The 23,192-nt window shown below is 47.1% G+C and overlaps 1 protein-coding gene across 2 annotated transcripts in view; it reads left to right on the top strand.

Moving 5' to 3' along the window:
* The window catches only part of TXN2 (thioredoxin 2), a 170,004-nt gene extending 166,430 nt beyond the window's left edge, over positions 1-3,574 (top strand). For both annotated transcript variants that reach the window (XM_040406751.1, XM_040406752.1), the window contains exon 4: positions 3,293-3,574. In XM_040406751.1, coding sequence (XP_040262685.1) covers positions 3,293-3,409 — 117 coding nt within the window. In that variant the 3' untranslated portion in view covers positions 3,410-3,574. The remainder of the gene's footprint in view (positions 1-3,292) is intronic.
* Positions 3,575-23,192: the final 19,618 nt, after the last annotated feature.

Raw genomic sequence — 23,192 nt, 5'->3', positions numbered from 1 at the left:
AGACTCACTGGTCTATAGTTGGTCGATTCCTCCCTACTACCTTTCTTGTGAATGGGCACGACATTTGCCAATTTCCAATCTTCCGGGACGACTCCTGTTACTAATGATTGGTTAAATAAATCTGTTAACGGTTTTGCCAGCTCACCACTAAGCTCTTTTAATAATTTTGGGTGTATCTCATCAGGCCCCTGTGACTTATCCGTCTTCACCTTAGACAGCAAACTTAGAACATCTTCCTCTGTAAAGATACATGCATCAAACGATTTAATAGTCATTCTTTCTAGTGGAGGTCCTTCTCCTTTTTCTTTTGTAAAAACTGAACAGAAGTATTCATTAAGGCAGTCGGCTAGCCCTTTATTCTCTTCTACATACCTTCCGTCCTTTGTTTTTAATTTAGTTATTCTTTGTTTTAATTTCCTTTTTTCATTTATATATCTGAAGAATGTCTTATCCCCTTTTTTCATAGACTGAGCTAGTTTTTCTTCTGCCTGCGCTTTAGAAGTTCTTATAACTTGCTTGGCCTCTCTCTGCCTAATCTTGTATATTTCCTTATCTTCATTGCTCTGGGTTTTTTTATAATTACAAAATGCTAGCTTTTTATTTTTAATGATTTGGGCCACTTCTGCTGAGTACCACATTGGTCTCCTCCTTTTTTTGCTTTTACTGACAAGTCTAATGCAATTTTCTGTTGCCTTCAATAATGCACCTTTTAAGTAGTCCCATTTCTCCTGGACTCCATGTAATCCGTTCCAGTCTGATAAGGACTCATTTATGACTAATTTCATTTTTGAAAAGTCTGTTTTTCTAAAATCTAAAACTTTTGTTTTTGTGTGGTGGGACTCTTTCACAGTTCTTATATTAAACCACACTGACTGGTGATCACTAGATCCCAAGGTTTCGCCTACAATGACATCATATACCGAATCCCCGTTTGTGAATACCAAATCCAAAATGGCCTCCCTCCGGGTTGGCTCCTCAACCACTTGTTGTAGAGATAACCCCAGTAGGGAATTTAGAATATCTGTACTCCTGGTAGAACTTGCTATTTTGGTTTTCCAGTTTATATCTGGAAGATTGAAATCTCCCATAATGATAACTTCTCCTTTCATTGTCATTTTAGCTATTTCTTCAACTAGTAGATCATCTAGTTCTTTAACTTGACCAAGTGGTCTATATATCACACCAACACGAGTTACTGCATGGTTAGCAAACTGCAACGTAACCCAAACTGACTCTATGTTGGCCTCACCAACTTGTATTAGGTTAGATTTAATGCTATCTTTCACATACAGGGCCACTCCTCCTCCTTTCTTGCCTTCTCTGTCTCTTCTGTATAAGGAGTACCCTGGTATGGTTATGTCCCAGTCATTTCTTTCATTAAACCATGTCTCCGTAACAGCCACTAAATCTACATTCTCAGATGCCATTATTGACCCAAGTTCATTGATTTTTTTACCTAAACTGCGAGCATTTGTAGACAGGACTCTGAGCTTATCATTTCTTAACCTCTGTGCTTCTGACCTGTTCTGGCATTGTTTCGGGGGGCAATTGGACTCTTTTATTTTCACTCTTTTGCCCCCCCTTCCTAGTTTAAATACTTTTTCGCAAATTCTTAGAGTTGTTCACTAAGTACATTTGTTCCTTTGAGAGAAAGATGCAAACCATCTTTTTTGTACAGTTCCTTTCTATTCCAAGTAGAGCTATCATGAGAAACAAAGCCAAATCCTTGCTCTTGACACCATTTACCAAGCCATATGTTGAACTCCTTTATGCGCCTCTGCCTATCATTCTGAACATTATGCACAGGCAGAACTTCAGAAAATGAAATGGTGGATGCAAAATCCTGTACGTCATTACCAAGTGTGATAAAAGATTTTTTCACCTCTGACACTTCATTGCAAGCCAGGTCATTTGTCCCTAGATGGACAAGAACATCCACGTCCCCTTCCTGCTTTGCTTGCTTAACAATATTAATAATACGTCTTCTATCTCTTCTAGCAGTAGCCCCAGGGAGACATCTCACAAAACCATTTTCTTTAAAGGGTTTCTGTCACCCCGCAAAACTCATTTTTATTTTTTTTGGATAGTTAGATTCCTCATAGTGCGATATAGGAGAATATAATGCTCTTACTTACTTTCATGCGGCCGATTCTTTATAAAACGAACTTTTATAATATGTAAATGAGGGCTCTACCAGCAAGTAGGGCGTCTACTTGCTGGTAGCTGCTGCAGAAATCCGCCCCCTCGCCGTGTTGATTGACAGGGCCAGCCGTGATCTCCTCCTCCGGCCGGCCCTGTCAGTAATTCAAAAATCGCGCGCCTCGCGTCATTCGGCGCAGGCGCTCTGAGATGAGGAGGCTCGTCTCCTCAGCACTCCCTCAGTGCGCCTGCGCCGATGACGTCTTCTCTTTCGGTGATGTCATCGGCGCAGGCGCACTGAGGGAGTGCTGAGGATACGAGCCTCCTCATCTCAGAGCGCCTGCGCCGAATGACGCGAGGCGCGCGATTTTTGAATTACTGACAGGGCCAGCCGGAGGAGGAGATCACGGCTGGCCCTGTCAATCAACACGGCGAGGGGGCGGATTTCTGCAGCAGCTACCAGCAAGTAGACGCCCTACTTGCTGGTAGAGCCCTCATTTACATATTATAAAAGTTCGTTTTATAAAGAATCGGCCGCATGAAAGTAAGTAAGAGCATTATATTCTCCTATATCGCACTATGAGTTTTGCGGGGTGACAGAAACCCTTTAAGCTCCACACTTCTTATGATTGAATCACCCAGCAACAGCTGCATCCTTTGAGACTTCACTTTATCTTTTATGTTGCATACATTAGACATAGGAGTCGATGGTTTCTCACCCTCTGTGCTTGAGTCCATATCCATGTTGTCCTTACATTCTGAGAGTGCTGCAAATGAATTATGGAGAACCACCGACTGTGGGACATGTCTTCTATCCACCACTCTAAGACTTCCAGAACCTACATTAACCCATCTGCCATTTCTGGGGGTCCTCTGTGGCAGTGGCATTGCAGCAGTCCTAGCTGGAGTTTGTTTAACAGATAATTTAAATATTTCAGCTTTCAAAAATGCAATTTCCTGCTGCAGTAAGGAGAACTGTCTACAGATCTGACAGCATCCGAATCTCTAAAGAGTGGAACATGAAATAGAATAGACTAAACTATGAGCTCTGCTGTTGAATAATCTTACCATTGTCAATATTTTCATGTTCATTATTGTCAAACCATGTTTTTAAATGTTTCTTCCTTTTTTCATTCTGTTTCCACTCTTACAGGTATCTGCTGTGCCCACAGTTCTTGCTATGAAAAATGGTACCATTATCGATCATTTTGTGGGCATCAAAGAGGATGATCAGTTAGAAGCTTTTGTTAAGAAACTGATCGGACCATAAAATTCTTCACAGATACACAACTTACTGTGATTTATAATTTTCAAAACAGAATATTAATATATATATTTTTTTTTTAAAACAGTTCTGTCCCAAGTGTCCTCTCATACCTGTCATACCCCAGTCCTACTTAATATATAAAACTAAAACTTTTAACTTACAATTTGAGAATCTCTTGTTTAATTATTTTCTAATGAGCTGATTGCAAAGGGGTAGGTGTTGATTGAAAGCGGGGAGTTAGCACATACCGGGCTGTGCATAAGGACTGTATTACACAAACAGATTCTCTGACAGATTTTCTGACCAATCATTGGTCAGATGGCCATTTACACACACAGATCTTTTGTAATATAAACCAACTATTGGTAGGATTTGACAGAAATTGGTCACATAATCTGTTGGTGTAATACAGCCCTAATGCAGTAGCAAACATGCAAACTGTCCATTTTATTATTATTTATTATTAAAGCGCCATTCATTTCATGGCACTGTAAGGGGTATACATACATAATACAGACAGTTGCAATAATTAATACAGTAGTCTGGGACCTCCTTATACTAAATATTATAAAACTTAACTTTTACTTAATTATTTAAAACGTCTAACATTGATGCAAAAAGTGCTCAAAATATTCAGTAGGCCAGGTACCGTAAAGGTTCAGATAGCTCTGGCTGGGTATAGCCAATTGTGTTTCAAATAAATCAGTAGCGGTTTTTAGGTGGAAAGACAGCCCTTATAATTATTTTACTCTGATCCTATAGATACTAGTCTGATCAGCGGGGAGCACCTCAAGTGGCTGTCGTCTGAGCAACGGCCCTGAAAAGAGAGACCCCCAGCCTGCTGGAACCTTGGACCCGTGCTAGATTACCCAGTTGCTTACTAGACCCTCATAGTCCCAACGCGTTTCGCCAGGTCCTCTGGCTCATCAGGGAGCAGCGTCACGGGTAGTTGCAGTATAGAATGGCAGTGGCAAGTAAACGCATCAAAAAACACTTCCTTTCAAGCACCAAGTCCCACCCATAATGAGGTCTCGTCAATGCGGGCGTCTAATCTGGGGTGGAGGGCTGGAGCTGGCTAATTTGCACAAACTCCCTCCCACCTCACTCACTGAGCAGTAACACCAGTGTCACGAGGGGCGGAGAAGCTACCATGGGGATGACTGACGCTTGCCCATTAGGTTTGTTTATGTCGTGCTTAACTAAAATGCTTATAAGTCTGCATTGCTTATAATATACAAAAATAGATTACTGTATATACAAGAGGAGGCTGGTGTTAGCCACCAATCTACATAGGCAAATATATGATGAAGAAATACATATATATGGGTGACACACTAGAGGTCATGGAAGGGCGGCATAGAGATGCCGCCAGCAGATCCCCTCAAGGACTGTCGTCCACATATAATAAAGAGATTGACTATTATATAGGATCTATCTGAAATCGCATCGCACCAGTTTAAAATCGCGGTATGATTATTGCTTAAAAGAGAAAAATTAAGACATCTCATAGTATCTGATTATAAGGCTTAAATGAAAGCACTCCATTCAGACCATCAGGGGTAACACTCTTCATTTTAAATATCCATTTCGATTCTGCTCTGAGTATAGCACCATTCCAGTCACCCCCACGTGGGTTCTGGGGTATATGCTTATATATAATGCAAATGGAGGATGTGTTCCCATTATGTACCTCATTTATATGTCGAGCTACACTTTTGTGCTTATTATTCAGAATGTCATTAATATGATCCCTAATTCTAAGCTCTCTTTTCGTTTTGCCTATGTAATCCCGTGGGCATGTGCATTTAGCAAGATAGATCACCCCGCTTGTCTGGCAGTTGATGAAGTCTCTGATGTCATATTCATGACCTGTACATGCCGATTTAAATCTTTTCGTGATGAAGACTTGATCACAGACAACACATTTGCCGTATCAGAACATCCCCCTTGGTCTCCGTGATAACCATGTGTCAGATTGTAGGGGGGGTTGGTAGTGGCTATTGTCCAACCTATCCCTCAGGCTCCGCCCCTTCTTGGATGTAATCTTGGGGTAAGGACTGATGACTTCCTTCAGGTCTGGTCATGACATAATATACCCCAAAATTTACTAATGATTTGTCTCGCCTCAGCATGTGCACTATCAAAGAGGCCAATAATCCGAATTGGTTGCTTTTGATGGGTATCTTTTTTCTTAGGGGTTAACAGTTCTTCCCCTTTTGAGTGACAAGCATATTCAAATGCTGTCCTCAGAATGTTATCTGGATAGCCTCTCTCCCAGAACCTATGGCGCACATCATTGGCCTGATGTTTAAAAGCCTGCATGTTTGAGCAATTTCTCCATAGCCTGAGAGATTGGCCCTTTGGGATCCCTTTCCTCAGAGGGTATGGGTTTGCCCTTTCCCATTGAGTAGACTGTTTGAGGCGGTGGCTTTTCTAAATACCTCTGTAGTAATCATGTTGTTGGGGCCCCTTTGAATCAGGATATCAAGAAATTGCATACGGTGGGGGTCACAGATTGAAGTAACATTCAATCCAAGATCATTTTTGTTAATGACCCCCCACAAAATTACTGAAGGATTCATTAGGCCCCTTTCACACGGGCGAGATTTCCGCACGGGTACAATGTGTGAGGTGAACGCTTGCACCCGCACTGAATCCGGACCCATTCATTTCTATGGGGCTGTGCAGATGAGCAATGATTTTCACGCATCACTTGTGCGTTGCGTGAAAATCGCAGCATGCTCCACTTTGTGCGTTTTCCACGCAACGCAGGCCCCATATGAATTGAATGGGGCTGCGTGAAAATCGCAAGCATCCGCAAGCAAGTGCGGATGCGGTGATATTTTCACGCACGGTTGCTAGGAGACGATCGGGATGGAGACCCGATCATTATTATTTTCCCTTTATAACATGGTTATAAGGGAAAATAATAGAATTCCTAATACAGAATGCTTAGTACAATAGGGCTGGAGGGGTTAAAAAAATAATTAAACTCACCTTAATCCACTTGTTCGCGCAGATCGGCTTCTCTTCTGTCTTCATCTTTGCTGTGCACAGGAAAAGGACCTGTGGTGACGTCACTACGCTCATCACATGGTCCGTCACATGATCCATCACCATTGTAAAAGATCATGTGATGGACCATGTGATGAGCGCAGTGATGTCATCAAAGGTCCTATTTCTCAAAGAAGAAGACAGAAGAGAAGCCGGGCTGCATGAACAAGTGGATTAAGGTGAGTTAAATTTTTTTTTTATTTTTTTTAACCCCTCCAGCCCTATTGTACTATGCATTCTGTATTAAGAATTCTATTATTTTCCCTTATAACCATGTTATAAGGGAAAATAATACAATCTACACAACACCTAACCCAAACCCGAACTTCTGTGAAGAAGTTCGGGTTTGGGTACCAAACATGACGATTTTTCTCAAATCGTGCATTTTCCCGCGACGCACCTGCATCTTATCCGGGCCAAAAACAGGATGCCCGTGTGAAAGAGGCCTTAGTCCCCCTCCAAAGAATAAATATGTCATCTATGAATCTCAGCCACAGGCAGATATGTTCATGCCAGTGGCTGAGATCATCCGGCCAGATGACATTGGCCTTCCACCAGCCCAGGAGCAAATTTGCGTAAGACTGCACACAGGGGCTTCCCATCACGGTGCCCCTGAGCTGGTGGTAATAACAGCCATTATACGTCAAAAAGTTCCTAGTAAGGTTGAATTCTAGAAGGTCAAGAACAAATTTATTATGTGTCACAAGAGCAATATTTCTAGTGGCACGGAAGCTTGCTACTGCCTTAAGACCCAGGTGATGATGAATTGAACTATATAATGCTTCTACGTCAATTGACGCACGAAGAATTTCATCTAGTGAGATCCCCTCAAGTCTAAGGAGTAGATCTGATGTGTCTCTAATATAGGCTGGCAATGCTTCAACTAAACGTTTGATAATCCTATTTTGTCCTAAACTTCCCACCCCTGAGACTATAGGGCGTCCCTTGAGAGGTGATACACCTTTATGTATTTTAGGCAATGAATAAAAAGTCGCTGTCATCAGGTGGTTAGGTATAGGAAAATCTGCCTCATGTTGACTGATGAGTTTTTGTCTGAGGCCAATACTGTCAAGTTCCCTTAATTCAGTTAGAAAGATAGGATCTGGGTTCTTCTCTATTATGCGATAGAAGTTAGTATTACTAGGTATAGCCAGACACATCTTTTCATATATGATACTGTCTAAAACCACATTACCACCTGTTACAAAACTGTTATTTACCCTGTTAGTCTGAATAGATGAAGCACATGGTGAGAACAATGGATGGCGGCCATTTTAACTCACAGACACCTGTTTTGGGGTTCCTGTGATATGTTTTATAAAACTGTATTTCTCTGCCTGTGATAATTATATTCGCCATTGTATTCAGTAATCTTATCACAGGCAGAGAGGAGGATTTTGTGTGGGAGTGTCTGTGTTTATTGTACGGATTGATTGGTTGTATTTCAAACCCCTGTGGGCAGTACTATGTTTGTGGATTGTAAATAAAAGAGGCTGTATGCCCCAGGACAGTCAGTCCTAGCTTGACCCTCAAATCGCAGCCTCGCCTCATTTTGTGGGGGAAAGATTATCCTAGCTGTAAAATAGCTAGTGGGATTGTTCTACATTTACAGGATCCTTCTGGATATCAAGACGAAGCGGCTCCTCTCTCTCTCCCTAAACAGAGATCCAGACTATCCAAGCGGTCCAGCTTCCAGCTAGCCTGGGAGTAACCGTAACATTTGGATGGCAGCGGTGGGATTGTCCTGCATTTCCTAGGAGAGGTACTGAACGGATGGAGAGCGCTTACGAAAAATTGAAAGCAGAGGGGGGAACGCCAGCAACCGTCCGAGAAGGGAACTGATTGCAGAATTAACCGAACTGGATCAGGGCTTCACGATGGCAGAAACCCCGACCACGAGTAGTGACGAAAAGACCAGGATTGTTCGGGAGAGGCTCTCGCTATACGGGCCGAACCCACCTATGGAACTGGTGCAGCAGTTGATGGCAGAAGCGGACGAGGATATACGGAAGGCTCGAGCCCACAAACTCAGCCTAGTGACCGCACACCGCAATGCCGAAGCACCGCAGGTAATCGTTCCTGTCGAAAACGCCGGGAGGCCAAACATACCCTATGCGGCTTTTAGACCCTTCCTAGAGAGCGAGACAGGAATCGATGAATATTTGGCGGACTTTAAAAGACAATGTGCCCTGCACCAGATTCCCAACAGAGAGTGGCCCACGATATTGTCTGGGAAACTATCCGGGCGAGCCCTGGAAGCATTTCGGACTCTGGGCGCTGAGGAAGTGACACAGTATGCGCTGGTCAAAGAGACACTGTTGCGGCGGTACGCTGTAACTCCTGACACGTGTCGCCGACAATTTCGTAGCACGAAAAAGAAGCCTAACGATACACATATAGAATGAGCGCACCGAATGCGGAGAGCGGCAAATCACTGGATGAGCGGAAGTAAAGCTGTGACTGGTGAGGAAATTTTACAATTATTTCTCTTAGAACATTTTTATAACGGCATGGAGCAGCAGGGGAAGGAATGGCTGCGAGACAGACGACCTTCTACCTTAGAAGAAGCAGCCAAATTGGCCGATGAACATTACGACTCCCGTCTACACGAACTACCGAACCCCAGCACGGGTCGAACACAAAGATGTTTACCGTACGTCGCCACGTACCAAATTCCGAGCCCCAGTGCCCGCGGGGCCCGTACTGTACTCAGGACCACCGAATAACAACTCTGATCGTCCCAGACCGACCTGCTACCGATGCAAGCAACCAGGGCACCTCATGGCTAGCTGCCCCCTTAATGCACACCAGACCCCCCGGAATTATAATTACCCCTCTGGGTCATCTCATCCTGCCCGGGCGCTCTGTGTTAACCAAGAGGCCCCTATGGAGGAATATTTGGGACCACTTCACGAAGCAGATCCTGTAATATGCTGCTTCGGATAACCACCAGCACCATCGGCAGAAGGTATGGCTCGAGGGGCGATCTACCGAGGGGTTAAGAGACACGGGGGCTACCATTACACTGGTCCAGAGCCATTTGGTGCCGGAGCACAAGCGATCAGGGCAGACTGTGGCCGTTAGAGTGGCAGGGGGGGGATGTGTACAAAATTCTGACCGCTAAAGTACATCTTGATTGGGGAGCGGGAAAGGGGGCAGTGAACGTGGGCATAATGGATAATTTACCGGCCGAAGTACTACTGGGCAACGATTTGGGCCCCATGACTTCTGCCTATGCTCCAGTATACAACAACGAGGCGAACCCAGTGACTACCCGAGCCCAAGCCCGAACGGAGCGAGAACTCTCACCAGTGCGGGAGACACAGGTAAGACCTACCCCGACCTTGACTGACCCGTTAGGTCCCATACCCTGGGACACCCCAGATGCTTTCGAGACAGAGTCTAAGACTGACCCAACATTACAAAAGTACCGGGAACGAGCAGAGACCGGAGGGAGCGGGTCAGATAACAAAACCTTTTTATGGGAAAAGGGAAAGCTATATCGCTTGACGGAGAAAAGGGGGCAGCATAGGCGACAGCTGGTAGTGCCCCACAAATACCATCGAGAAATACTCAAGATAGGACACGACATTCCCTTGGCAGGCCACCTAGCTATAACCCGCACACTACACCGCATTACTCACACGTTCTTTTGGCCAGGGGGACTCGCTGATGTTAGGACTTATTGTAATACCTGCGATTTGTGTCAACGAGTAGGGAGGAGAGGCGATCACCCTAAAGCTCATCTAGTAAATATGCCCATTGTGGAGGAACCCTTCAGCAGGGTTGCTATTGACCTAGTGGGACCGCTGGCTACCCCTAGTCCCTCCGGTAAGCGCTACATTCTTACCGTAGTGGACTACGCTACCAGGTACCCGGAAGCTGTCGCCCTATCCAACATCCAAGCGGATACCGTAGCGAATGCGCTGGTGCAGGTGTTCTCCCGGGTAGGATTTCCGAAAGAAATCCTGTCCGACCGAGGCACCCAATTTACTGCCGAATTGACTCAGCAACTCTGGCAGGTTTGCAAAATTAAGTCCCTCCTGAGCTCTCCATACCACCCCCAGACGAACAGACTTTGTGAGAGGTTCAATGGGACCCTCAAACAAATGCTCAAGACGTTTACACAGGAATACCGAGACTGGGAGCGTTTTCTGCCGCACCTCCTATTTGCTTATCGGGAGGTGCCCCAGGAAACGACCGGGTTCTCTCCCTTCGAGTTGCTCTACGGAAGAAAGGTACGGGGACCCCTAAACCTGATCCGGGAGCACTGGGAGGGAGAGATGGAGACTGATGGTGTCCCCATTGTTGTGCCATACGTGCTGTAACTCGGACCGAATGGAGCAATTAGCCAAATCAGTGCAGGCTAACCTCCAATCGGCCCAGAGAAGACAGAAGGTATGGTACGATCGGGGGGCCCGAAAGAGAATCTTTACCATAGGGCAAAAGGTGTTAGTGCTTAAGCCAGTTAAGACAGACAAATTGCAGGCGTCCTGGCAGGGCCCCTACCAGATAGTGGAGAAAAGGGGAGACACCACTTACGTAATAGCTAGCTGCCATGACAGCAATCTTAGAAAGACATTCCATGTGAACATGCTCAAGGAATATCTTGAGCGGCCGGAGAACGTGACGGCCGTATGCTGTCCCCCTCAGGAAGACCCCGACAGTCTACCCATTCCAGATCTGTTAGAGAAGAGTCCCCACGCAGATATAGTAGCTCAGGTCAAGATAGGGGACCGACTTAGCCCCACTGAAAGGGAGCAGCTTAACCAACTCCTGCAGTCCAAAAGCCCCACTTTCTCCCAGAAGCCAGGGTACACTACCTTAACCACCCACCAGGTAGATACCCCGGGACAAGCTCCTTTACGCCAGGCTCCTTACCGAATCCCCGAGGCAGTTAGGACAGGGATGAAGAAGGAGATCGATGAGATGCTCCAACTCAGGGTAATTGAGCCCTCCGATAGTCCCTGGGCTTCCCCAGTGGTCCTGGTGCCCAAGAAAGATGGTACAACCCGGTTTTGCGTAGACTATCAGAGGCTCAATGAAAAGACAGTGACGGACACTTACCCTATGCCCAGGGTAGACGAGCTACTCGATCGTATAGCCAGGGGAAATTATCTGACCACCATCGACCTCTGCAAGGGTTACTGGCAGATCCCCCTGGCCCAGGAGGCTGTCCCCAAGTCGGCATTCGTCACCCCGTTCGGCTTATATCATTTTAAGGTAATGCCGTTTGGGATGAAGAATGCCCCAGCTACATTCCAGCGCTTGGTCGATAGGCTCCTGGATGTCTTCCAGAGTTTTGCTTGCGCATACCTGGACGACATAGCGATCCACAGTGAGTCCTGGGAGGACCACTTAGCTCACATAGGAATGGTTCTGGATCAGATCCGGGCTGCTGGCCTGACTCTGAAGCCAGAAAAATGCCACTTTGGGATGGCCGAGGTACAGTACCTGTGTCACCGGGTGGGGTGTGGGAAACAGCGACCAGAGCCGGCCAAGATAGAAGCTGTCGCCAATTGGCCCACCCCCACCACTAAGACTCAGGTTCTAGCATTCCTGGGCACAGCAGGGTACTACAGACGGTTTGTACCAGACTACAGCACACTTGCCAAACCCCTGACTGACCTGACCAAGAAAAACTTACCTCGACAGGTCCTGTGGTCTCCCCACTGTGAAACGGCTTTCCAAGCTCTCAAAAATGCTCTTGTTAACGCTCCTGTCTTGGCGGCCCCAGCCCTTAACAAGCGTTTTATCGTCCATACAGACGCTTCCATGTTCGGGCTGGGAGCTGTCCTCCGCCAAGTAGGCGAAGACGGAGAGGAGCACCCAGTTGCCTACATCAGCCGTAAGCTCCTGCCACGCAAAGTCAGTTATGCAGCGGTAGAAAAGGAGTGTTTGGCTTTGGTGTGGGCACTAAAGAAATTGACTCCCTATTTGTATGGACAAGAGTTCACTCTGGTTACAGACCATAACCCGTTGGTGTGGCTAAACCGGGTCTCTGGGGATAACGGCAGACTTTTACGTTGGAGTTTATCGTTACAACCCTTCAACTTCACCATTACCTACAGATCTGGGAAACAGAATGACAACGCCGACAGGTTGTCCAGACAAACAGACCTCAGCCCAGCATAACCAGTGGTCTGAACAGCCTTAGTCTGCCCCGAAAAGGGGTCAGACAGTGTCTGCCAGAGTGTTCCACAAAAAGGGAGCACTGTTACAAAACTGTTATTTACCCTGTTAGTCTGAATAGATGAGTTTTTGTCTGAGGCCAATACTGTCAAGTTCCCTTAATTCAGTTAGAAAGATAGGATCTGGGTTCTTCTCTATTATGCGATAGAAGTTAGTATTACTAGGTATAGCCAGACACATCTTTTCATATATGATACTGTCTAAAACCACATTACCACCTGTTACAAAACTGTTATTTACCCTGTTAGTCTGAATAGATGAAGCACATGGTGAGAACAATGGCTGGCGGCCATTTTAACTCACAGACACTGTTCTGACTTTTCAACACTGTGCTATCTTGCCTGTATTTGGTGCACAGAGACATCATTCAGTAGTTTGAAACTACCAAACAGGGGACACATTTATTAGTGACTATTTTCTGTATAACTTGTATATTTTCGGTGTAACTGGCATAAAACTGTATCTTCCAAACTACTGAACGGAACTGGGTGAATTTCGGATATGTGGTTCACCCAGATCCCCCGGAATTATAATTACCCCTCTGGGTCATCTCATCCTGCCCGGGCGCTCTGTGTTAACCAAGAGGCCCCTATGGAGGAATATTTGGGACCACTTCACGAAGCAGATCCTGTAATATGCTGCTTCGGATAACCACCAGCACCATCGGCAGAAGGTATGGCTCGAGGGGCGATCTACCGAGGGGTTAAGAGACACGGGGGCTACCATTACACTGGTCCAGAGCCATTTGGTGCCGGAGCACAAGCGATCAGGGCAGACTGTGGCCGTTAGAGTGGCAGGGGGGGGGATGTGTACAAAATTCTGACCGCTAAAGTACATCTTGATTGGGGAGCGGGAAAGGGGGCAGTGAACGTGGGCATAATGGATAATTTACCGGCCGAAGTACTACTGGGCAACGATTTGGGCCCCATGACTTCTGCCTATGCTCCAGTATACAACAACGAGGCGAACCCAGTGACTACCCGAGCCCAAGCCCGAACGGAGCGAGAACTCTCACCAGTGCGGGAGACACAGGTAAGACCTACCCCGACCTTGACTGACCCGTTAGGTCCCATACCCTGGGACACCCCAGATGCTTTCGAGACAGAGTCTAAGACTGACCCAACATTACAAAAGTACCGGGAACGAGCAGAGACCGGAGGGAGCGGGTCAGATAACAAAACCTTTTTATGGGAAAAGGGAAAGCTATATCGCTTGACGGAGAAAAGGGGGCAGCATAGGCGACAGCTGGTAGTGCCCCACAAATACCATCGAGAAATACTCAAGATAGGACACGACATTCCCTTGGCAGGCCACCTAGCTATAACCCGCACACTACACCGCATTACTCACACGTTCTTTTGGCCAGGGGGACTCGCTGATGTTAGGACTTATTGTAATACCTGCGATTTGTGTCAACGAGTAGGGAGGAGAGGCGATCACCCTAAAGCTCATCTAGTAAATATGCCCATTGTGGAGGAACCCTTCAGCAGGGTTGCTATTGACCTAGTGGGACCGCTGGCTACCCCTAGTCCCTCCGGTAAGCGCTACATTCTTACCGTAGTGGACTACGCTACCAGGTACCCGGAAGCTGTCGCCCTATCCAACATCCAAGCGGATACCGTAGCGAATGCGCTGGTGCAGGTGTTCTCCCGGGTAGGATTTCCGAAAGAAATCCTGTCCGACCGAGGCACCCAATTTACTGCCGAATTGACTCAGCAACTCTGGCAGGTTTGCAAAATTAAGTCCCTCCTGAGCTCTCCATACCACCCCCAGACGAACAGACTTTGTGAGAGGTTCAATGGGACCCTCAAACAAATGCTCAAGACGTTTACACAGGAATACCGAGACTGGGAGCGTTTTCTGCCGCACCTCCTATTTGCTTATCGGGAGGTGCCCCAGGAAACGACCGGGTTCTCTCCCTTCGAGTTGCTCTACGGAAGAAAGGTACGGGGACCCCTAAACCTGATCCGGGAGCACTGGGAGGGAGAGATGGAGACTGATGGTGTCCCCATTGTTGTGCCATACGTGCTGTAACTCGGACCGAATGGAGCAATTAGCCAAATCAGTGCAGGCTAACCTCCAATCGGCCCAGAGAAGACAGAAGGTATGGTACGATCGGGGGGCCCGAAAGAGAATCTTTACCATAGGGCAAAAGGTGTTAGTGCTTAAGCCAGTTAAGACAGACAAATTGCAGGCGTCCTGGCAGGGCCCCTACCAGATAGTGGAGAAAAGGGGAGACACCACTTACGTAATAGCTAGCTGCCATGACAGCAATCTTAGAAAGACATTCCATGTGAACATGCTCAAGGAATATCTTGAGCGGCCGGAGAACGTGATGGCCGTATGCTGTCCCCCTCAGGAAGACCCCGACAGTCTACCCATTCCAGATCTGTTAGAGAAGAGTCCCCACGCAGATATAGTAGCTCAGGTCAAGATAGGGGACCGACTTAGCCCCACTGAAAGGGAGCAGCTTAACCAACTCCTGCAGTCCAAAAGCCCCACTTTCTCCCAGAAGCCAGGGTACACTACCTTAACCACCCACCAGGTAGATACCCCGGGACAAGCTCCTTTACGCCAGGCTCCTTACCGAATCCCCGAGGCAGTTAGGACAGGGATGAAGAAGGAGATCGATGAGATGCTCCAACTCAGGGTAATTGAGCCCTCCGATAGTCCCTGGGCTTCCCCAGTGGTCCTGGTGCCCAAGAAAGATGGTACAACCCGGTTTTGCGTAGACTATCAGAGGCTCAATGAAAAGACAGTGACGGACACTTACCCTATGCCCAGGGTAGACGAGCTACTCGATCGTATAGCCAGGGGAAATTATCTGACCACCATCGACCTCTGCAAGGGTTACTGGCAGATCCCCCTGGCCCAGGAGGCTGTCCCCAAGTCGGCATTCGTCACCCCGTTCGGCTTATATCATTTTAAGGTAATGCCGTTTGGGATGAAGAATGCCCCAGCTACATTCCAGCGCTTGGTCGATAGGCTCCTGGATGTCTTCCAGAGTTTTGCTTGCGCATACCTGGACGACATAGCGATCCACAGTGAGTCCTGGGAGGACCACTTAGCTCACATAGGAATGGTTCTGGATCAGATCCGGGCTGCTGGCCTGACTCTGAAGCCAGAAAAATGCCACTTTGGGATGGCCGAGGTACAGTACCTGTGTCACCGGGTGGGGTGTGGGAAACAGCGACCAGAGCCGGCCAAGATAGAAGCTGTCGCCAATTGGCCCACCCCCACCACTAAGACTCAGGTTCTAGCATTCCTGGGCACAGCAGGGTACTACAGACGGTTTGTACCAGACTACAGCACACTTGCCAAACCCCTGACTGACCTGACCAAGAAAAACTTACCTCGACAGGTCCTGTGGTCTCCCCACTGTGAAACGGCTTTCCAAGCTCTCAAAAATGCTCTTGTTAACGCTCCTGTCTTGGCGGCCCCAGCCCTTAACAAGCGTTTTATCGTCCATACAGACGCTTCCATGTTCGGGCTGGGAGCTGTCCTCCGCCAAGTAGGCGAAGACGGAGAGGAGCACCCAGTTGCCTACATCAGCCGTAAGCTCCTGCCACGCAAAGTCAGTTATGCAGCGGTAGAAAAGGAGTGTTTGGCTTTGGTGTGGGCACTAAAGAAATTGACTCCCTATTTGTATGGACAAGAGTTCACTCTGGTTACAGACCATAACCCGTTGGTGTGGCTAAACCGGGTCTCTGGGGATAACGGCAGACTTTTACGTTGGAGTTTATCGTTACAACCCTTCAACTTCACCATTACCTACAGATCTGGGAAACAGAATGACAACGCCGACAGGTTGTCCAGACAAACAGACCTCAGCCCAGCATAACCAGTGGTCTGAACAGCCTTAGTCTGCCCCGAAAAGGGGTCAGACAGTGTCTGCCAGAGTGTTCCACAAAAAGGGAGCACTGTTACAAAACTGTTATTTACCCTGTTAGTCTGAATAGATGAGTTTTTGTCTGAGGCCAATACTGTCAAGTTCCCTTAATTCAGTTAGAAAGATAGGATCTGGGTTCTTCTCTATTATGCGATAGAAGTTAGTATTACTAGGTATAGCCAGACACATCTTTTCATATATGATACTGTCTAAAACCACATTACCACCTGTTACAAAACTGTTATTTACCCTGTTAGTCTGAATAGATGAAGCACATGGTGAGAACAATGGCTGGCGGCCATTTTAACTCACAGACACTGTTCTGACTTTTCAACACTGTGCTATCTTGCCTGTATTTGGTGCACAGAGACATCATTCAGTAGTTTGAAACTACCAAACAGGGGACACATTTATTAGTGACTATTTTCTGTATAACTTGTATATTTTCGGTGTAACTGGCATAAAACTGTATCTTCCAAACTACTGAACGGAACTGGGTGAATTTCGGATATGTGGTTCACCCAGATCCCCCGGTTCCGAGGATATCCTTGTTATGGGGTTATTGCATGTTTTGGGGTTCCTGTGATATGTTTTATAAAACTGTATTTCTCTGCCTGTGATAATTATATTCGCCATTGTATTCAGTAATCTTATCACAGGCATAGAGGAGGATTTTGTGTGGGAGTGTCTGTGTTTATTGTACGGATTGATTGGTTGTATTTCAAACCCCTGTGGGCAGTACTATGTTTGTGGATTGTAAATAAAAGAGGCTGTATGCCCCAGGACAGTCAGTCCTAGCTTGACCTCCAAATCGCAGCCTTGCCTCGTTTTGTGGGGGAAAGATTATCCTAGCTGTAAAATAGCTAGTAAGATTGTTCAACATTTACAGGATCCTTCTGGATATCGAGACGAAGCGACTCCTCTCTTTCTCCCTAAACAGAGATCCAGACTATCCAAGCGGTCCAGCTTCCTGCTAGCCTGGGAGTAACCGTAACATTCTTGTCAGAGGGCTTGATAACTAGACCTCTATTCTGTTCCAGTTTCCTTTAGAGAGATATGTTCTTCCCTACTGAGGTTGTCAAACCCCACTGACAGTAGGGGTTAGGCCCTCAAGCAGGGCTGGTGCAAGTATTTTTGCCACCCTAGGCAAAAGCTAATTTTGCCGCCCCCTTGACTCCGCCCATTGACCCCTCCTTTTTTTGTCGGCCACCTATTCAATGATTGTTGCATGCAACATTTTACTTGACCAGCTAATTTTAAATATTCTACAGCAGTCCCGTTACATAGCCGCCCTGAAATTTCTGCTGCGGAAAAGTGGAAAAATCTGCAGAAGGGGGCCCTTACAGTCGTGGCCAAAAGTTTTGAGAATGACACAAATATTAGTTTTCACAAAGTTTGCTGCTAAACTGCTTTTAGATCTTTGTTTCAGTTGTTTCTGTGATGTAGTGAAATATAATTACACGCACTTCATACATTTCAAAGGCTTTTATCGAATTACATGACATTTATGCAAAGAGTCAGTATGTGCAGTGTTGGCCCTTCTTTTTCAGTTCCTCTGCAATTCAACTGGGCATGCTCTCAATCAACTTCTGGGCCGATTCCTGACTGATAGCAACCCATTCTTTCATAATCACTTCTTGGAGTTTGTCAGAATTAGTGGGTTTTTGTTTGTCCACCAGCCTCTTGATGATTGACCACAAGTTCTCAATGGGATTAAGATCTGGAGAGTTTCCAGGCCATGGACCCAAAATGTCAACGTTTTGGTCCCCGAGCCACTTAGTTATCACTTTTGCCTTATGGCAGGGTGCTCCATCGTGCTGGAAAATGCATTGTTCTTCACCAAACTGTTGTTGGATTGTTGGAAGAAGTTGCTGTTGGAGGGTGTTTTGGTACCATTCTTTATTCATGGCTGTGATTTTGGGCAAAATTGTGAGTGAGCCCACTCCCTTGGATGAGAAGCAACCCCACACATGAATGGTCTCAGGATGCTTTACTGTTGGCATGACACAGGACTGATGGTAGCGCTCACCTTTTCTTCTCCAGACAAGCCTTTTTCCAGATGCCCCAAACAATCGGAAAGAGGCTTCATCGGAGAATATGACTTTGCCCCAGTCCTCAGCAGTCCATTCACCAAACTTTCTGCAGAAGATCAATCTGTCCTTGATGGGTTTTTTTGGAGAGAAGTGGCTTCTTTGCTGCCCTTCTTGACACCAGGCCATCTTCCAAAAGTCTTCGCCTCACTGTGCGTGCAGATGCGCTCACACCTGCCTGCTGCCATTCCTGAGCAAGCTCTGCACTGGTGGCACTCCGATCCCGCAGCTGAATCCTCTTTAGGAGACGATCCTGGCGCTTGCTGGACTTTCTTGGATGCCCTGAAGCCTTCTTAACAAGAATTGAGCCTCTTTCCTTGAAGTTCTTGATGATCCTATAAATTGTTGATTGAGGTGTAATCTTAGTAGCCACAATATCCTTGCCTGTGAAGCCATTTTTATGCAACGCAATGATGGCTGCACGCGTTTCTTTGCAGGTCACCATGGTTAACAATGGAAGAACAATGATTTTAAGCATCACCCTCCTTTTAACATGTCAAGTCTGCCATTTTAACCCAATCAGCCTGACATAATGATCTCCAGCCTTGTGCTCGTCAACATTCTCACCTGAGTTAACAAGACGATTACTGAAATGATCTCAGCAGGTCCTTTAATGACAGCAATGAAATGCAGTGGAAAGTTTTTTTTGGGATTAAGTTAATTTTCATGGCAAAAAAGGACTATGCAATTCATCTGATCACTCTTCATAACATTCTGGAGTATATGCAAATTGCTATTATAAAAACTTAAGCAGCAACTTTTCCAATTTCCAATATTTATGTAATTCTCAAAACTTTTGGCCACGACTGTAGACTGAGGCTGCACGGGGCCAAAGATCACTACGTAGCAGGGCAGCATTCTAACATTACGGAATTGAATGGGGATTTCCTCTTCTCACTTGCTGGGGCAGCTTCGTGCAGTGTGCGGGGCGACTACCTGCAGAGCCCTCACCCACTGCTCTGTCCTCCTCAGCCCTGGCATCAGCCTCCCATGTGCTATGTACGGTATATGCTCACCATCCAATCAGACCAGATGCCATGTGTGCCTGTTTACTACACCCGGGCTATGGCACAGCAGCACCGCTCTGTTACTTACACACCGGCTGATGTGCACTAGTGTCTATGGAGTGAAGAAGAGCATACATGTGGTGAACTATCCACCAGGAGGCTGAGCCCAGCCAAGAGACTACATAGAAACTTCCCCTAACTCAGCACATGGCACTGTGCCCACCTTCCCAGGCTGCGCCCGATGTAGCATCCCTATGGCCGGCAATGACACCCACCCCTGACAGCCTGCACTTGTCGGAGTACGGTCCCAACGCCACAGCGGGCAGAAGTCCAGCCAAAGTCAGCAGGCAACTTGTAAACACTTTCCCCATGGCGGCTCCAGGGCTCCACTGCCCAGCGCGACCGATAAGTCTCCTCAGTCGCAACCGGCAAAGAGCCGTGACAGGAAAAGTCGCGCCGCTGACTGCACCACATAGAAGTTTGGATGCTCCCGGTGCCGATAGTCCTGTGGGTGGGGAGCGTGACTGGCCCCATGCACACAGTAGTCACGTGACTGGCGCCATGCCCGCACCCAGTTCTTGTAATAACATGTGTCCTGCCGCAGCTAGTCTCCCAGCGCCGCCTCTCACTCTGTGCTCTGGATCTGGACTCTGGTGGTGACGTCACAGCTTTCTCCCTGGACTCGGGCAGCTGATGCTCCCGCACAGTGCGGGAGCATCAGCCGCCCCGAGTCCAGGGAGAAAACTGTCTGCACACACACACACACTGCTGCCTGCACACACACACTGCTCCCTCTGCTGCCTGCCTGCACACACACACACTGCTCCCTCTGCTGCCTGCACACACACACACGCTGCTCCCTCTGCTGCCTGCACACACACACGCTGCTCCCTTTGCTGCCTGCACACACACTGCTCCCCCTGCTGCCTCCACACACACACACTGCTCCCCCTGCTGCCTCCACACACACACACTGCTCCCCCTGCTGCCTCCACACACACACACTGCTCCCCCTGCTGCCTCCACACACACACTGCTCCCCCTGCTGCCTCCACACATACACACACACACACACTGCTCCCCCTGCTGCCTGCACACACACACACACTGTTCCCCCTGCTGCCTGCACACACACACACTGCTCCCCCTGCTGCCTGCACACACACTGCTCTCCCTCTATTCTCCCCTTCTGTTTAACCCTATAATTAGATTTGAGCGAACCCGAACTGTAAAGTTCGGGTTCGTAACGAACTTTAGGTTTTTCGGCACCCGGACCCGAACATTTACGTAAAAGTTCGGTGTTCGGCGATTTTTATGGCGCTTTTTGAAAGGCTGTTTTGTGGGTGCAGTGCACAATTGTTTTGAGCCTGCCCTGAGCCAACTACTACTGAAAACGAAGTTATTTTTTTCCTTCAGTTAGTCAATATCAATACATAATCGGCAGCCATTTTATGCAACGATAGTGCACCAGCACAGGATATCTGCATGTCTGCAAGTCCAGAAATACTGCTTTGAGACACTGGGGTTAAAAAAAAACTTTTTTTCATATAGTGCACATCTAGGATTATCGCTGCATAAGTGACTGTGAAATTTAGGCCAGAAATACAGCTTTCTCATACTAGGGCATACTGGGGTGAAAAAAACCCCATCTGTTTCATATAGTGCACATCTAGGATTATAGGTGCATAAGTGAGTGTCACATTTAGGCCACAAATATGGCTTTTTTTCTTACTGGGGTTAAAAAAAAAAACTCTGATATACTGCACATCTGGGATTAGACGTGCATAAGTGACTGTGAAATTTAGGCCAAAAATACGGCTTTTTGCTTACTGGGGTTAAAAAAAAAACTGATGTACTGCACATCTGGGATTAGACGTGCATAAGTGACTGTGAAATTTAGGCCACAAATACGGCTTTCTCATACTAGGGCATACTGGGGTGAAAAAAACCCCATCTGTTTCATATAGTGCACATCTAGGATTATAGGTGCATAAGGGACTGTTCATTTTAGGCCACAAATACGGCTTTTGCTTACTAGGGTTAAAAAAACCCTCTGATATACTGCACATCTGGGATTAGACGTGCATAAGTGACTGTGAAATTTAGGCCACAAATACGGCTTTTTGCTTACTGGGATTAAAAATCCCTCTGATATACTGCACATCTGGAATTAGACGTGCATAAGTTACTGTGAAATTTAGGCCACAAATACGGATTTTTGCTTACTGGGGTTAAAAAAACCTCTGATATACTGCACATCTGTGATTAGACGGGCATAAGTTACTGTGAAATTTAGGCCACAAATACCGCTGTCATATAGAGTTTTAAAAAAAAAAATTTTGTGCAATACCCTACATCAGGATTTTAATTTGCGGTTAATTATTTTTTTAACAGACTTAACCACTTTTTACTTTGCTTGGTGAACGCTAACTATGAGGCAAACATCTAATAAGGGACGCGGTCGTGGTGGTGGTGTTGGTGGAGCCTCTGGTGCAGGGAGAGGACGTGGCTGTTCTGCCACAGCTACAGCTCCTACTGAACCTACTACCTCAGGTCCCAGTAGCCACCAGAATCTACAGCGATATTTGGTCGGGCCTAATGCCATTCTAATGATGGTAAGGCCTGAGCAAGTACAGGCGCAAGTCGGTTGGGTGGCCGACAGTGGATCCAAAAGGTTCACATTTTCTCCCACCCAGTCTTCTGCAGAAAGCGCACAGGTGGCGCCTGAAACCCATGCCCATCAGTCTGTCACATCACCACCGTGCATATCGGGGAACCTGTCTGAGCCTCAGGCCTTGCAGCAGTCTCTTATGCTGTTTGAAGACTCTGCTGGCAGGGTTTCCCAAGGGTATCCACCTAGTCCTTACCCAGGGGTGGAAGACATAGAATCCACTGACGCACAACCACTTATGTTTCCTGATGAGGACATGGGAATACCACCTCAGCACGTCTCTTAAGATGACGAAACACAGGTGCCAACTGCTGTGTCTTTCTGCAGTGTGCAGACCGAAAAGGAGGTCAGGGAGGAAGACTGGGTGGAAGACGATACATGGAATGAAGGTCGTGCCACTGACTTTCAGAGTTCGGAGGAAGAGGCAGTGGTGAGACCGAGCCAACAGCGTAGCAAAAGAGGGAGCAGGGTGCAAAAGCAGAGCAGCCATCGCCAAAATAGTTCGCCTGCTACTGGCCACCGTCACAAGGGACCGAGCACACCAAAGGCAGCTTCAAGGAGTTCCCTGGCATGGCACTTCTTCACACAATGTGCTGACGACAAGACCCGAGTGGTTTGCACGCTGTGCCATCAGAGCCTGAAGCGAGGCATTAACGTTCTGAACCTTAGCACAACCTGCATGACCATCTACATGCGAGACACGGGCTGCAGTGGAGTAAGCACCTTCAAAACTAAGAAAGGGCTCGGGCCCCTCCTGATCCCTCTTCTGATGCTGCCTCGGCCTCTTCCTCCGCCTCTGGAGGAACGTTGGCATCTGCCGCCCAGCAAACAGAGGATGTGCCACCAACAACACCACCTCCGTCACCAAGCATCTCCATCATGT

The sequence above is a fragment of the Bufo bufo genome, chromosome 9, assembly GCF_905171765.1.
Source record: "Bufo bufo chromosome 9, aBufBuf1.1, whole genome shotgun sequence".
In the NCBI taxonomy this organism is placed as follows: domain Eukaryota; kingdom Metazoa; phylum Chordata; class Amphibia; order Anura; family Bufonidae; genus Bufo; species Bufo bufo.
The sequence above is the reverse complement of the archived record's forward strand: the minus strand, read 5'-3'. Positions and strand labels throughout refer to the sequence as shown.